Source organism: Erinaceus europaeus, chromosome 11 (assembly GCF_950295315.1).
Source record: "Erinaceus europaeus chromosome 11, mEriEur2.1, whole genome shotgun sequence".
NCBI classification, from domain to species: Eukaryota; Metazoa; Chordata; class Mammalia; order Eulipotyphla; family Erinaceidae; genus Erinaceus; species Erinaceus europaeus.
In genome coordinates, this window is record NC_080172.1 from 54,493,346 (window position 1) to 54,510,501 (window position 17,156).

Genomic DNA, 17,156 nt, shown 5'->3' on the forward strand with positions numbered 1-17,156 from the left:
CATGATTCCTACCTGCTTTATAGCTTTCATTTTTCCATTTCCTATTGTTGTAAAGTTGTAGGTACAAAATTGGAATAGGTTGGAATGCCAGGAATATCATACAACTACTCTCTGTTTGCCAGACTAATGTTCCTATAACTAGTAAATGTCTTCCCAGTTGTATTTTGTTGTCATGAAAAGAGTGTGTGTGTGTGTGTGTGTGTGTGTGTGTGTGTGTGTGTGTCCCCCATATTGTCACTCTGTGTCCCTTCCACCTGGATGCTGACCTTTTGTCCCTTGCTGTGGAACTCCATTTCTTTTTTGGTATTTCCGTGTATTACTGTGGTTTTGCTGTCAATGTAGAAATAAAAAAACAAATCCTCTCTGTACATCCATTTTGGTCCACCCACCCCCAACCCCACCCTCACCCCAATTAACCTTTTTAAAAACATCTTTTTTCTCAGATATGATTTGGAGATAATATATCCCATACATTCTCATTGTGAACATTAGATTTAATATAAGAAAAACACCTAGGCAAGTTCTTGTCATCTGGTAGGCATCCAGTAAATGATAAGAAAATGCAATTAAGAAAAAAATAATTTTAACTAGTAATGACTCCAAACTTTCTTGTTAGTTTATTAGTTGGAGCACTGCTCAGCTCTGGCTTATGGTGGTACAGAGGATTGAACCTGAGACCTGGGGTCTCAGGCATGGGAGTCTTTGCATAGCCATTATGCTATCTTCCCTGCCCAACTCCAAATGTTTTAGTTTAATAGTCTACACAAGACCTTTTATACTTTAGTGTACCTCTCAAACAAATAGTATTATTCTTGGTAAAAAAAAGAAAGAAAAGAATAGGGAAAATGCAGCCTCCCCCCTCCCCCCCACCACACACACAAAACATTGTATTCTCTTCTGAAGGACATACACAACTACTGGTGCTTGGTTCAATTCATTTTGGGTTGTTATTTTTTATTTTAAAGTTAGAGATTGGGCAAACCATCTTTGTCTTCAATAATGTCACAGAATGAATGGGTATCATCATTGGTGTTTGTTTTGGCCAGCATACTTTATTGAAATACCATGGGTGGCACCTGTGCTCTATAGTTTGTCATGTGAATAAACTACATGGAACAACATACATAAAATATTTAAAACATAGCTTGCCATACATAGTAAATTCTTTGTGGTTGTATAGATTTATTTTTTACCTTTTATCATTCACTGTCATTTAATACCAACTCTCTGCATACCTATATGTATTTAAAATCATTACCTATGTGATCTGCAAAGGGATTTGAGTTTTTAAAGCTTTATCTTCACCTTCTTAAAGGTGTCTCCTTACCAGATGATGACCCAGAAGCTGGCCAGGGGAGCAAGTTTTGTCTAGTGGCCATTGGTAGACTACAGGCAAGTATGAATTTTCCACATCTGTATCAACCTTTTTAGATGAAGTCTTCTTTAGGATTTGTTCATATCACTTTCCATTTACTCTTTCAATGCAAATTAGCAATTCAATAAAGCTCTAAGAATTTGGGGTAATATGACATTCATAGTTAATATTTCTTGTCTTAGATTTAGCAGAAGCTTAAACACATTATGGAGAGCAGGCTTGGAGGTGATACAGTAGATACTTCCAGGCATGAGGTCCCAAGTTTGATCCCTGGCATCTCATGTGCCAGAATGATGCTCTGGTTCTCTTTTCTCCTCTCTCTTTCTCATTAATAATACTTTTTTTTTTTTCCTTCCTAAAGATGATACAGGGCTGGGGAAACTGCATAATGGTTATGCAAAAGACTCATGCCTGAGGCTCTTAGGTCTCAGGTTCAGTCCCCAGCATCATAAGCAGATCTGAACAGTATTCTGGCTCTACTGTCTCCCCCCACCCCACCCCATCCCTCTCCCCCTCCCCTTCTTCTCCCTTTCTTCCCTTTCCCCACTCCCCTCCCCCTCATTTAAAAAGATTGATTATGAAGAAAAATTCTTTCTTCTCACTCATATTTTTAGCATAGCAATGCTTTTTTTTTTCTTTTTAAGACTGATGTTACTTCATAGGAGAAAGTTTTAGAAGAAACAGAAAGACAGAAACTTAAGAGTTTCACTCTGTTACATACAAAACTTGTGATTGAACTGCCTAAAGAGTCATGAACATCCTGTCCTCTACTATTTGAGCAACTTTCTCAGCCTTGAATTTTCTATTTTTAATTTATTGATTATTTCCTTATAAGAGAGATCTTTTTACTATATTATTATATAACTAGCAATAGAAAGGTGTATGCAGTTAGCTGGAGCTATACATTTCCAACCAGAATAATGAGTATAGTGTAGGTGACTACTGGTCCCTGTAAAGACCATGTCTTTACAGAATTAGTCAAGAGTATTTGTGCTGTAGCATAGCTAGGCCCTATGCTCTCTCTGATTGTGATTATTGTCTTGTCCTTTCTAGATAAGATGTGAAAGTTTAGAAATTCCTGAAATTGGGAACTTTGTGATAGTGGAGAGATGGGAAATACACCTGTAAAGAACGCTATCTTTTTATTTTTTTACTTTTAGGTTACCAGTTCGCCGAATTGTACAGACATGAGCAATGTTTGCCAGCCAACAGAGTTCATCTCTCGACACAACATTGAGGGACTCTTCACTTTTGTGGATCACCGCTGTGTGGCTACTGTTGGCTACCAACCACAGGTAAGTTGGAACTGTTACACTATTGAAACCTAGGCCTCCTTTCCCTTGGCTTTGTTGAGATTATTAATTCATGTAAACCCCAAAATTGCCGGGCTAGTGTGGGGGTACCTCTTCCTGGGTGTGTACTCTCTGGGTTGGAGAGAACACGACTGGAGCCAGCCTGGGCTGCTACTTAGTGAAGTGAGGGAGATGACTCAGGAACCAAACACATGGCGTGAGGCAATGCAATGTATTTATTGATCAGAGAGCCAAGGCTTTTAAAAGGCAGACCTGGGATGTTGAATGACATAGTGGGGGTTGTATTGTTAAATGGGAATCTGGGGAATGTTATGCATGTACAAACTATTGTATTTACTGTTGAATGTAAAGCATTAATTCCCCAATAAAGAAATAAAAAAAAAAAAGGCAGACCTGGAAGTGGCAAATCAGAAACGGATATCACTAGGAAAGGGGTGGAGAAAGGCAAAAGGGGGCTGGGAAGGTAGAAACTTCCTTAGCAACTATTGCAAGGGTTTTAACTGGTAAGCTTAATACTACCCTGCAGGCAGGGAGGGTCTTGAGGGTAGAAAGAAGATAGATCAAAAGAATGGAATGGGTGGGGATCTTTCAGGCAAAACAATGATTATGTAGATAGGCCATAGTATTAAGACTGCAGGGTGCTTTGTGAGACTCCTCACAATTTCCCAACACCAAAATAGCCTATGCACATCAGGTCAAAAGAGAAGATGCACTGTTCTATCATTAGCTGAGTTAATTCTTGTAATCAAGTGATCATCCACCTAGAAAAATATGGTTTACAAAACCAGGTAGAAATAGCAAGTATAAATGTTGTTTTCTCCGGGCTGGCTTCACAGGTGGGTAACAGACCAGGGACACACGGCTGAGCGGAGAAGCTGTATTTCTTTATTCACGAGCCAACAGTACAAAAACTAATCTAATCTAATCACCACAAGTTCTGTCCTGCATCTTTCTCCTCTGGCAGCAGTGGCAGGAACTCAGGGGGCAGGGAGAAGGGAGAAGCGCGAAAAGGCAAAGACTAAACCACAATCTCCTGGAGGTGGGGGGGAGTGAGACCAAACCAATGTAACAGAAAGATCATGTAAATAGACCACAACGTCAAGCAATGTAACAGAAGAGGTCCCAGAAGCAGAACCAGAAGCATAGCAACATATAAATACATATTTATTTTTTATGTTGAATGAAGGTATTAATGACTCAAAAGTTCTTAGTATGTCATGAGGCATGCTTCAGATGTCTCTATTTCTCTCTCCTTTTTTTTTTTAATTTTTTATTTATAAAAAGGAAACATTGACAAAACCATAGAATAAGAGGGGTACAATTTCACATAATTCCCACCACCAGACCTCCAGATCCCATCCCCTTCCTTGATAGATTTCCTGTTCTTTAACCCTCTGGGAGTATGGACCCAAGGTCATTGTGGGATGCAGAAGGTTGAGGGTCTGGCTTCTGTAATTGCTTCCCCGCTGAACATGGGGGTTGACAGGTCGATCCATACTCCCAGCCTGTCTCTGTCTTTACCTAGTGGGGAAGGGCTCTGGGGAAGTGGAGCTCCAAGGCACCAAAAACAAACAAACAAACAAACAAAAACACTAGTATAGCTACAGGCCCTTTGAAATATAACTAAAATATGCTTATTAGCTATCTACAAAATGAAGGACCCCCCCCCCCCAACACTTCATCTGCACTATTCTAGCCTTTAGGTCCATGATTGTTCAACAATTTGGCTCTGTATGTTAACTCTATTTTTAGCCACCAGGTTCCAGATGCCAGCAGGATATGACCAGACTGCACTGGACAGACAATCTCTCTCTATGCCCCTTCCTTCTCCATTTCTCTCTGTCTCAATAATATACACACACTACCACCACCACCAGGAATGGTGGATTCATCATGCAGGCACTGAGCCCCAACAATAACCCTGGTGGCAGTGCACAGTGGGATACTTACTCAGCTGTTAAAAATGATGAGGTTGTCTCCTTTGCATGAAACTTGAGGACATAATGTTGATTGAGATAAGCCAAAATGAGAAGAATGAATATCAAATAATGTCACTTATTATTGGGACTTAATGAAGTAGGGATGGGGAGGGAGAGCACAAAGTGAAACATGGACTGGACATGGTGTGTTGCACCAAAGCGAAGGACTCTGGGCAGAGAGGAGGCTCAAAAGAAACCTTTGGGGGTGTATTACATAATGAAATCATATGCCTATTTCAATGATTGCACCGTAAAATATTAACCCCCTCAATAAAAAAAAACAAGAAAAGAAAAAAATATTTGCAAATCATTTATCTGAGATAGGATTTATACACAGAATACATACTGAATTCTTTAAAAATTCATTAAGTAAAATACCCAGAGGAAAAAAAGGTCACAAGATATGAATAGAGATTTTTATGAATAGAGGTCATGAAGTAGTTCATCAGGTAGAGTGCTCACTTTACCATGTGCACAGACCTAAGTTCAAACCCCACACCCACTCACATGGTAGCACCATACATGGACACCAGGGAAAGCTTCATGATCAGTGAAACAGTGCCATGGTGTCTCCTTCTGTCTCTCCCATTCTCTCTGTCTCTCTCCATTTGGAATTAAAAGGAAAAAGGAAAAATCCAGAAGCAGTGGACTAGTGCATGTGTAAGGCTCCAGTGCACCCCCCTCACCCCAGAGTAGAAAGGGAAATATGAATGGTACATAAAATAATGCTCAGCACCATTAGTCATTAGGGTAGTTCAAATTAAAACCACAGAATACCATCACATGGCCATTAAGTGGCTGTGATAATTTGTTTGAGGAAGGATTTGTATCCAGAATATATGAAGAAATGTTGGCAATGATTTGGGGAAATTGCAATTTTTTGAAAATTAATTTTGAAGGATTTTCATTCAGATTTTTTGTTTTGTTTTGCTTTGTTTTTGTTTTACTAGTACACTGCTCAGCTCTGACTTTATAGATTAAACCTGGGTCTTGGGAACCTCAAGCATGAAAATTGTTTTGTGTGACCATTATGCTACCTCCCCAGTCATTTTCAGTTCTATATAGAAAGTCAGGTGGTCTGGGAGGTGGCGCAGTAGATAAAGCCTTGGATCTTCAAGCGTGAGGTCCCGAGTTCAATCCCCGGCAGCACATATACTGGGAGTGATGTCTGCTTCTTTCTCTCCTCCTGCTTTCTCATTAATAAATAAAATATTTTAAAAAAGAAAGTCAGTATCACTTTACCTTTTGTAGTTTGTCCTTTTTTTTTTGTTGTTGTTATTTTTTATTTTTAGGTAGAGGTTGAGGGACAGTGAGGGAGAGAGAGGAGAGCCACCACAGCACTGTTCAACTACACGTGAGGCTTCTCCTTTGCATGGTGTCTCTTAAGGTGACTGGGAACTAGAACCTGGGTCCTCCCATATGGTAAAGTGTGAGATCTACCAATCGAGCCAACTCTGTGCCCTCTTCATTCATTGTTGACGAAATGGTCATTTTGATAATACCTTACAAAATGTTTGCAAAATATTTTGATAGTAGTTAAAGTTAATTTATAAAAGTTAAAAATATTTGCTAACTTTATAAAAATATAAAATTAGCAAATAAAGTTAATTAGCAGAGTGTGGATGTAGAAGACATGCACCAAAGGTAGAGTATGCACTTGATCTAGAGAAATGAGAAGAAAAAGCCCAACTCCAGTCCACAAACTGAGTGAAAATATATTTATATAGTTATAGAAAGGGAAAAGATACTTTTTCCAGAATATTGAACTTTTGACTCAGAGTGAGGAAAGCACTGTTTATGAAATAGAAAATTTAGTTAAAGGGATATTTTATGTCCTTGAGAAAGGACCTACAGAAAGTGAGTCTGCCTGCTTAGACAGTTTTGTTTTTTTTTAAATTAAATATATGCTTGTCTGACAGCCTAGTGATTCCATTCCTAGGTATTTACCCTAGGGAAATGAAAGCATGTTCACACAGATATTTATACACAAATGTTCACTACTGTGTTATTACTCATAATAGTAAAGAGATTAGAACAGTCTGAAGTGTCTTAATCGAGTAATGGATATAAAAACTCTGGTATCTCCATGTTAGAATACTCATGAGCATTGAAAGGGACTGTGTCACTGATAATGCATCAACATAGGTGAACTTTAAAAATAAGTGAAAAAATGGTAAATGAAAAAATTAAGATCCTAAAAGACTACATATTAAATTACTTGGTTTTCTATGAAATGTCTAGGGGAAGGTGAAACTAAACAATTGACTAGGGTGAGGAGCTTCAGGACAGGCATTGAGCACAAATGGGCACAAGGGAATTTGACGGGGGCAATAAATGAGTTTGCTCTGACACTACTTTGAGGTGATTATTGTGCAGCTGTATAAATTTACTGTGACTCACCAGACTGTATGCTTAGAATAAATGAATTATAGCCAGAGTTGAACAGAAGTTACATGCTAAAGCCCCAGATTCCATCCCCCATACCACATATGACAGAGCTTAGCTGTGCTCTGGTTCCTCTCTCTTTGTGTTTTATAGAAATAACTAAATAAAATTTATTAAGTTACATGACATACATCTTTAAAAAGTTTTATGGGAGAGACACACCGAAATACAGCTCTACCACCTGTGGAATGAAAGTTCCTTCTATATTTGGTTTGCTCATGGGGTGCCAAGGATTGAACCCTGGACAGTTCGCATGGAAGACATTCAGTCTATACCCTGAATCGGGCCCTTAAATAAAATTATGCCTCAAATATGTTAAAAATGTAGTCAGGGTAGAGGGTAGATAGCATAATGGTTATGCAAAGAGACTCTTATGCCCGAGGCTCCAAAGTCCCAGGTTCAATCCCCTGCACCACCATAAGCCAGAGTTGAGTAGTGCTCTGGTAAAAATAAATAAGTTCATAAAAAAAAGTGTAGTCAGAATAAATTCATGATTTAAGAATTAAAAATACTGTTCACTTGCTTATTAGAGCCCATCTTCTTTCTTTCCTCCCCCTCCCCATTAGTCTATAATCATAGGATAAAAACAGGAGAATCAAATCCAAGTCTGCTACTGCTAGTCCATTGAAATTTAGAGTTTTTTGTAAAAGTGATGATCTTACTCTTCTTTCTCCCTTTTAGGAACTCTTGGGTAAAAATATTGTAGAATTCTGTCATCCTGAAGACCAGCAACTTCTAAGAGATAGCTTCCAACAGGTAACTTTCCTTCTTGGTTTAAGTTTGAGTAATAGTCTTATCTATCATAACAGTGACTCCTGCTGACTCCAGCAAGCCCAGCAATCACAGTCTGAATGAGCAGGTGAAAAGATTCTCAGGTATTGCATAGGATGGACCAGCTAGAAGAGAAAAGGTAGAGCCTTTTAACAGAGTGGGCATGCTTACTAGTGGTTAGTAAGCTGTTGGCTTAGTTTAAAAAAAAAAATTAGAGGGGCGGGGTGGTGGTACACCTAGTTGAGCACACATATTACAATACTCAAGATCTGGGTTTAAGCCCCTGGTCCTCATCTGTAGGGGGAAAGCTTCACAGGTGGTGAAGCAGTGCTGCAGGTGTCTCTGTCGCTCCCTCTCTCTGTCTCCCCTTTCCTCTCAATTTCTGGCTGTCTCTATCAAATAAATAGTTAATTAAAAAAATTTTTTTTAAATAAGTAAAAAATATTTTAGAAAATAGAATACAAAGGACAAATGAAATTATCCATGCACTGAGTGAACAGAATGATCAGGTCCAGTTTACCAGGTGTAGGAGGTAAGTTTCTGTTGGGTGAATCTCACTGATGTGGATGTTTGTGTGCAGTTTTCTCAACTGAAGTCCAGTCCTTTCTTTATTTTAGAGCTATTTATCTAGTTTCTGGTGCAGTAAAATAGAAGTCAACAAACTAAAATTTCATCTTTCAGTACATTTTTTAAGTTTTGTTTCTATAGCAGCACTGTGTACCAACCTTTACTTTTTTAAAAATTTATTTTCCCTTTTTTGTTGCCCCCCCCTCTTTTTTATTGTTGTAGTTATTGTTGTTGTTATGTCGTTGTTGTTAGATAGGACAGAGAGAAATGGAGAGAAGAGGGGAAGACAGAGAGGGGGAGAGAAAGATAGATACCTGCAGACCTGCTTCACCGCATGTGAAGCGACTCCCCTGCAGGTGGGGAGCCAGGGGGCTTGAACCAGGATCCTTACGCCAGTCCTTGCACTTTGCACGACATGCGCTTAACCCGCTACGCTACCACCCAACTCCCCAACTTTTCCTTTTTTGCTAGAAAATTGTGTATGTTGAGTAAAATTTCCAATAAAAATGAGATAAACTATTCCATAAATGCTAATTACTGATTCATGTATTACTGTTACAGTCATTAAAATTATATGTTCCTTAGCAATTTTTTAATTATCTTTGTGTTTTGGATAGAGACAGCCGTAAGTCGAGAGGTTAGGGGAAGAGAAAGAAAGACACTTGCAGCACTGCTTTACAAAGCTTTTCCCTACAGGTGGGGAGTGGGGGCTCAAACCCAAGTCCTTGCACATTGTAACATGTGTGCTCAACCAGGTGCACCACCACCTGCCACACACACACACACACACACACACACACACACATTTGTTTTCTTTCTTTTTCTTTAAACCAAAGCACTGCTCAGCTCTGGTGGAATTGAACCTGGGACTTTGAAGCCTCAGGCATGAGACTCGCTGCATAACCATTGTACTATATTCCCTATTCATGATTTAATCTTTACTTTTAAGGAAAAGGACCATACTTAGAAACTATGGGTAATGTCTAGGATTTTTGTTTGCCTTCTGTCACTCACTGTCTTATAGCTAACTAGCTAAGGGACTGTCATTAAAATATTTAAACTGTTTGTGACATCACTGAACTTTGGATAGTTATTAAAAATTTAATTTCGTAAGAGTTCTTTTTTTTTAATTTCTTTATTGGGGAATTAATGTTTCACATTCAACGGTAAATACAGTAGTTTGTACCTGCATAACATTTTCCATTTTTCCATATAACAGTACAACCCCCCACTAGGATGACAGAGGAGTTCTTTTGTAGATAAGAATTGATGGGGCTGAGTGGTAGCACACCTGGTTGAGCACACCTGTTACAATGTGCAAGGACCCAGGTTTGAGCCCCCGGTCCCTGCCTGCAGAGGGAAAGCTTTGTGGATGGTGAAGCAGTGTTGCTGATATCTCTGTCTGTCTCCCTCCCTCCATATCTCCCCCTTCCTTCTAGATTTCTGGCTGTCTTTATCCAATAAATAAATATAATAAAATAAAAAATTAAATGGACTCTTAATTATAAGGTAGTTCTTAATTATAGTTTTCAGGCTCTAGCTCCTAAAAAATTCTAGTGAATTCAATTTCATGGCAGACTTAGATTTAAGCTAGAAGTTCTCATCATTTCTTCTTAAGCTTCAGTAGTTTCCATATTGATACAATGGGTGTTATAACAGTATTTAAATTTTGAGAGTTGTTGGGATGATTAAATAAGCTAATGCATTGCTACTGGTGGCCATTTTATTCCTTTTTCCCCTCTCCTATTTGATAGGACAGAGAAATTGAGGGGTGAGGAGGAAATAGGGAGAAAGATAGATACATGCAGACCTGTTTCCCTATTCATGAAGCATCCCCACTACAGGTGGGGAGCAGGGCCTCAAACCCAGATCCTTGCATATGTTAGTGTGTGCTCTCAACAGTATTCACCACCACCTCCCCACCCCATTCTGACTCCTGAAACCATTCAAAACTAAGATAGACCTTTAATGATGTGAAGCAATATTTATAGTATATTTCAATCCATTAAAGTGATGGCCTTTGTCCATCACTTTAACACTTCTGGAACATGTTTATTTCAAAACATCTTTTAAGGCCCATATGTACACGCCACAGTTTTCAAGGTTATTATCCTGACAGCTGTTACTACTAATAATTTTCAAGACCATAAGCACAGGTGCTTTTTTTGTATGTTGTCTAGCTGCTTGCTAAGTTGTTGACTTCTAGATGTTAATGCTTACGTGTAAATGGATTTATATTTCTTCTTTTCAGTGCATAGACTTAGTTATTATTTCAACGAATCTTATTTTCCCTTTCTCTCCTCCCCTTCCTATTTAAGTTATTGTAATGCTTTGTTTCACACTTGATTTGTAAGAATTATATATTTAAGTATATGGTTATATTTAAAGTGTGCCATTTTCTTATTGCTAAGTAATGTACCATTTTCTGCTATAATCATTTTTCAAATTATAACATCAGCAGCTACTGCTATAGTCTTGTCAATTTAAACATAAATGTCATTTTTTTCTTTAACAATTTAAAATGTAGATATTATGAAATGTAGTGTTTATACTTAATTGGAATATTGGGTTTTTGGAAGTCATGACATATTTTCTATGCAAAAATGCATTATGAATTTTCTAACAACCCAATAGGTTTGTATAGCACAAGCAGGTCTTAAGATCCAGTACTTTTGAGTACAAATGTAATTAATCTTTATTATATATATCATACTGTGGACACATAGGTATTAAAGATAGTAGGCTACTTGCTGTTGTTCTAATGCAATTATCTCATCTTATGTTAAATAAATACAGATGTTCTTAGATAAAAACACATAGCCTAGTGCTTGAGACAGAGTAACGACAAAATATATGGTAGCTTGTTATTTTTTTTTTCCATTGTTAGGGTGGGTGGATCAGAATACTATTTTCTGTTTTACAAAATTAGAAAAAATCCACAGATTTTTTTTAAAGTGTTTTCTTTTAAAAGGTGAAAGCAAATCAGGACTAAAATCCTACTTAGAGATTTCCCTAAAAAACATGAGTTTTCATGTTGGAGTTAAGATTGAGGAGGAATGTGTAAACTATATTTAGTAGAGTTCAAATATAGTTTGCATTGTAAAGCTACATCAACATATCTCTTTAAAAAATTTTATTATCCTTATTTATTGGATAGAGACAGCCAGATATTGAGAGGAAAGGGGTTTAGAGAGGCAGAGACACCTGCAGCCCTGCTTCACCACTCACAAATCTTTCCTCCTGAAGGTGGGGACTGGGAGCTTGAACCTGGGTCCTTGTGTATTAGAATATGTGCTCTCAACCAGGTGCTCCACCACCTGGCCCTGAACATCAGCATATCTTTAAGGGAGTTTTTTCAAGAAAAGTAGGAAGAGGATCTTTTCTGTCCTTGAAGTAATTGTTATTCTTATTTGAATCTGACTAGAGTGATCAGATAATTTGAAATTCTGAGAAAAATAAGTACATCTTCTCTTTATTTAGTCAGTTTTCATTCCTCGTGTTGCTTTTATTAGTAACATTGAAATTCTAAGGAGAGTGACACAAGAATCAGAGTTATAGATATGGAAAATTTAAAAACATCTAAATACAAATTTTTGCAGAGTTCACTGATAGCTTGAAATTTTTTTCCAGGTGGTGAAATTAAAAGGACAGGTGCTATCTGTCATGTTCCGGTTCCGGTCCAAGAACCGAGAATGGCTCTGGATGAGAACCAGCTCCTTTACTTTCCAGAACCCGTACTCAGATGAAATCGAGTACATCATCTGTACGAACACTAATGTGAAGTAGGTGCCTTAGGCCTTTTTGATGTTTATATTTCCCATGAGCTAAGCTTGCTTAGCTTTAATAGGCTGCCTTCTTTTCTGCCTGTAGTAGTAATTTTTATTTATAAAAATAATAATATAAAAAAATAAACCATTTAATGTAATGGTTTATTGCTGGAGCTCGGTGCCTGCACTACAAATCACTGCTTCTGGAGGCCATTTTTCCCATTTTGTTGCCATTGTTGTTGCCCTTGTTGTTGTTATTGTTGCCATTGCTGTTGTTGTTGGATAGGACAGAGAGAAATCGAGAGAGGAAGGGTAGACAGATGGGGAAAAACACCTGCAGACTTGCTTCACCACCCATGAAGTGACCCTCCTGCTGGTGGGGATCCAAGGGCTCAAACCAGGATCCTTACACCATTTAACTAAATCTTTGTGCATTTAACCCAATGCGATACCAACTGGCCTCCAAATGTTTGCACTTTAATTTTATGTCATCTCTCTATAGAAAGGATTTTCTTTTAGGGAACCAGGTGGTGGTGCACAGGGTTAAGTAAACATAGTGTGAAGCACAAGTTAGCCTCACAAGTATCCTGGTACAATCCTCCTGCTCCCCACCTGCGGGGGTGCTGGGGGACCGATTCATAGAGTGAAGCAGGTCTGTAGGTGACTCCTCTATCTTCCCCTCCCCTTTCAATTTCTCTATCTCTACCCAGTAATAGGAAAAAAAAAAAAAGCCTCCAGAAGCAGTGGATTCATGGTGCTGGCTTGACCAAGCCCCATCGATAACACTGGAGGGGGAAAAAAAAAAGATTTTCTTTTATATACTGCTTTGTTGTTGTAATCTGACATGTGGCTACAAATTTTGTGAAAGGGCAGAAGGTAAACATCCTAGTTTTGTAGAATATATGGTTTCTTTTACAAGTATAGGCACACCTGGGTAACAATGAACATGATTTCAAATCACCACAATAAAGTAAATATTGTAATAGAGTGAGTCACACTGATTTTATTGGCTTACCATCACATATAAAAGCTATGTATGCATCTTTTACATGTGTGATAGCATCATGTCTAACCAATGTTTATACCTTAATTTGAAAATACTTTATTGTTTGAAAATACTATTGTGCAAGCCTTTAGTGAATTTAATTTGTTTGTTTGTTTTACTTCTAAGATCAGACAAAATCAGGTGTGTTCAGCATGGTATGGGCATGGACAATTTTTTTTTTTTTTATTAAGTGAGGATCTTGCCTTGATCTTATTGACTGCTGACTAATTGAGGGTTTTGGTTACTGAATACTGGAGTGACTGTGGTAGTGTCTTAAAATAAGACAACAGTGGCGGGCCAGGTGAAGTGCAAGGACCCATGCAATGATCCGATTCGAGCCCCCAGTTCCCCACCTGCAGGTGAAGCAGGTCTGCAGGTGTCTGTCTTTCTCTCCCCTTCTCAGTCGTCCCCATCTCTCTCAATTTCTCTCTGTCCTATCCAACAACAACAGTAATGAAAAAACGTCTGCCAGGAGCGGTGGTGGATTCACAGTGCAGGTACCGAACCCCAGTGATAACCCTGGAGGTAATAAATAATAATAAAATAAAATAAAGTTCTAAAAAAAATAAGACGACAGTGATGTTTGTCACACGGAGTCTCTTTTCACAGAAGATCTCTTGATGGCCTATAATGGTATTTGACAGCATTTTGCCCACAATAGAACTATTCTTTGAAAGGTGCAGTCATTCTTTTCAAACTGCTTTATCAACTTAAATTTGTATAATATTATAAATCCATTATTATCACTTCATCACAGTTCACAGCATCTTTATCAGGATTATATTCAATCTCAAGAATTTTTTTTAAAAAGGTGTTTTTTTTTTTTTTTTTTTTTTGCTCATCCATATGAAGCAGTTCCTCATCCATCTAGGTTTTACTATGAGATTGCCGCAGTTGTGTTATGTCTTCAGACTCCACTTCTGATTTTAGTTACTTTGTTTTATTCTTACCATATCTCTGTAGTTACTTCTTTCACTATGGTCTTCACACCTCCATATCACCCATGAGGGTTGGAATCAACTTCTTCAAAAATTCCAAATTCTACTTCTTCCCATAAAGCATATTCTTCATAAATAAACATTTATTCATCAGTGATGAATCATTTCCAGTATGTCTTCAATTTAATTTGCCCAGATCCATTATAGGAATTAGTATTTTAAAAATCTTAATGTATTTTTTACCATCAGGGTTATTGCTTGAACTCCGTATCTATATTGATTACATTGCTCCTGGTTGATTTTTTTTTTTTATTTAATGGTGAGAGGGCGAGAGAAGTAGTGACAGAAAAGAAGAGATACCATATAGCACCACTCTGTACCTCTTGTGAAGCTCGAGATGTTCCCATGTGGTGGCAGAGGACTTGAACTCAGGTCCGTGCACATGGTAAAATGTTTACTGTGCTGGGTAAGCTATTCCCTGGCCCCAGGAATTACTGTCTGTACAACAATAGCCTTTGGAGAAAGTATTTTTGAGAGAAAGATGACAGCAGTGCTGCACTAGTTTATGCAGTGCTGGAGACAGTGCACGTGGTTGAGTTCCAATGTGCAAGACCCAATTTCAAGCCCCTGGTCCCCACCTACAAGGAGAATGAATGCTTTGCGAGTGGTGAAGCAGTGTTGCTAGTGTCTCTCTGTCTCTCTATCACCCTCTCCCCTCTCAATTTCTGACTGTTTCTATCTAAGAAATAAGTTAAGTGAAAAAAACAAAACAAAACTGTGGGCTGCAGAATGGATGTTGTATTAGCAGAAATGAAAATGACATTAGCACCTTGCACTCCATTAGAGCTCTTTAGTGGCCAAATGCATTGTCAATGTGTGGTGATATTTTGAGATTTAAAAAAAAGATTTTTTTTTTTTTGAGCATTAGTTCTTAGCAGTTCACTTAAAATACCCAGTAAAACATCTTGGAAACAGATGTGCTCTCTCATCCAGGCTTTGTGATTCCATTTATAGAGCACAAGAAAATTAAAGTTAGCATAATTCTTACAGGCCTTGGAATTTTCTGAACATTAGATGATCCATGACTTCAACTAAAGTAAATAGCCATTAGTCTCTAACAAGACAGTTAGCTTTGAAGTCAGCCATTGACTCTTCTATAGCTATGAAAGTCCTAGATGGCATCTTCCAATATTACACTGTTTCATGTACATTCAAAACCTGCTGTTGAGTGCTACCACCTCCACGAGTGTTCATAATTAGATCTTCTGGGTTGTTTGTTACACCTTCTACCCTAGTACTTGCTATTTTACCTTACCCCTAAATGCTGTGCAGATTTCTTCTTTCCCTCAGTTCAGAAGCCAACTTTTACTAACTTTGGGCATTTTTTTTCTTTTTGTTTTTTTAAACCAGAGCACTGCCCAACTCTTGTCTGTTGGTGATGTTGAAGATTAAACCTGGGATCTCTCACATGCATGTATCCTCTATCTCTTCAGGCTCAGACTTTTCTTTTGGAACTTTTTCACTTCCTATACTTTGTAGAATTTAAGAGAGTTAAGGTCTTGCTCAAGATTATCTTTTGGCAGAGGTCAGGAGACAGCTTATGTGGTAAAGGCCACACTTACATAGGACCTGGTTCAAGTACCCCCCCCCCCATTCCCTCCCCACCACCACCACCACCATGTGGGAGTTACCACATAAGCTTCAGTGAAAGCAGTGCTGTGGTGTCTTTCTTCCTCTGTATTTCTCCTTCTGTCTTCCACCTGCTATCTGGGGGGTGGGAGGTGGGGGAAGAATCTTATCAGGAGTGGTGAAATTGTGTAGGTAGCAAAGCCTCAGTGAAAACTGGCAGCAAAAAAGAAGGAGGGGGAGGGGGAGGAGAAGGAGGAAAGAAGAAGAAACAATTAGGCTTTGAAATTATGGAATGTCACTACTAATTTGTTCTATGCTGACAACTAAACTTCTGAAGAGTTAGAGGAAGCAGCAGCAGCAACAGTAGTATCTTCATTTCTGGCTTTTCATTTCAAAAGCTGTGCTACTCTCTCTTGAATACTTAGAGACTTTGGTAGCGTTGTTTCAATAGTATTATGTCCATGAAATAGGGAGCACCAAGAGGATACAATCATAAATGGTTGGTAGGGCAGTCAGAATATACACGTTCATCAATTAAGTTTACTGTCTCATTTGGGCTTAGTTCTTGGTATTCTAAACCAATTACAATAATAGCATCAAAGGTCATGGTCATAGATTACCATAGCAGATAAAATGATAAAAAGTTTGAAGTATAGCTGTTACATGGATAACATTGTTTCTTTATAACATTGATAAGAATAAAATAGTTATAAATGAAACAACATTGTTCAAGGACCTGCTTTTGTTAGGGTCCATCATTTAGTTGCAATTTTTGAGAATCTATTGACAACACTGAGTGAGGACTTACTATATTGTGGAAATTACTAAAATGTGATACACATGAGATAGACATAGTTTTTCAGGAAAATGACACCAACAACTTGTCAACACAGGGTGTCAAAAACATAATTTCAGGAGTCTGTCGGTAGCACAGCAGGTTATGCGCACGTGGCGTGGAGCACAAGTACCGGATTAAGGATCCCGGTTTGATCCCCCGGATCCCCAACTGCAGGGGAGTCACTTCACAAGTGGTGAAGCTGGTCTGTAAGTATCTATCTTTCTCTCCCTCTCTCTGTCTTCCCCTCCTCTCTCCATTTCTCTCTGTCCTATCTAATAACCACGACATCAGTAACAACAACAATAATAACTACAACAACAACAACAAAAAAAACAAGGGCAAAAAAAAAGAGAGAGAAAAAAAAAAAAAAAACATAATTTCTAGGGTGGGGGAAATAGAACAGTGATAATGAAAAAGATTTTCATGCCTGAAGATCCAAAGTCACAGCCAAAGCTGAGCAGTACTCTGGTAAGAAACAAGCATGATTCC

At 38.3% G+C, this 17,156-nt stretch overlaps 1 protein-coding gene across 1 annotated transcript in view; it reads left to right on the plus strand.

The window, feature by feature from the left end:
• Positions 1–17,156, plus strand: part of ARNT (aryl hydrocarbon receptor nuclear translocator) — an 85,218-nt gene that overhangs the window by 55,112 nt on the left and 12,950 nt on the right. Inside the window, exons 11-14 of the mRNA XM_060201749.1 lie at positions 1,316–1,392; positions 2,536–2,670; positions 7,794–7,868; positions 12,081–12,232. Of these exons, the coding sequence (XP_060057732.1) occupies positions 1,316–1,392; positions 2,536–2,670; positions 7,794–7,868; positions 12,081–12,232 (439 nt within the window). The remainder of the gene's footprint in view (positions 1–1,315; positions 1,393–2,535; positions 2,671–7,793; positions 7,869–12,080; positions 12,233–17,156) is intronic.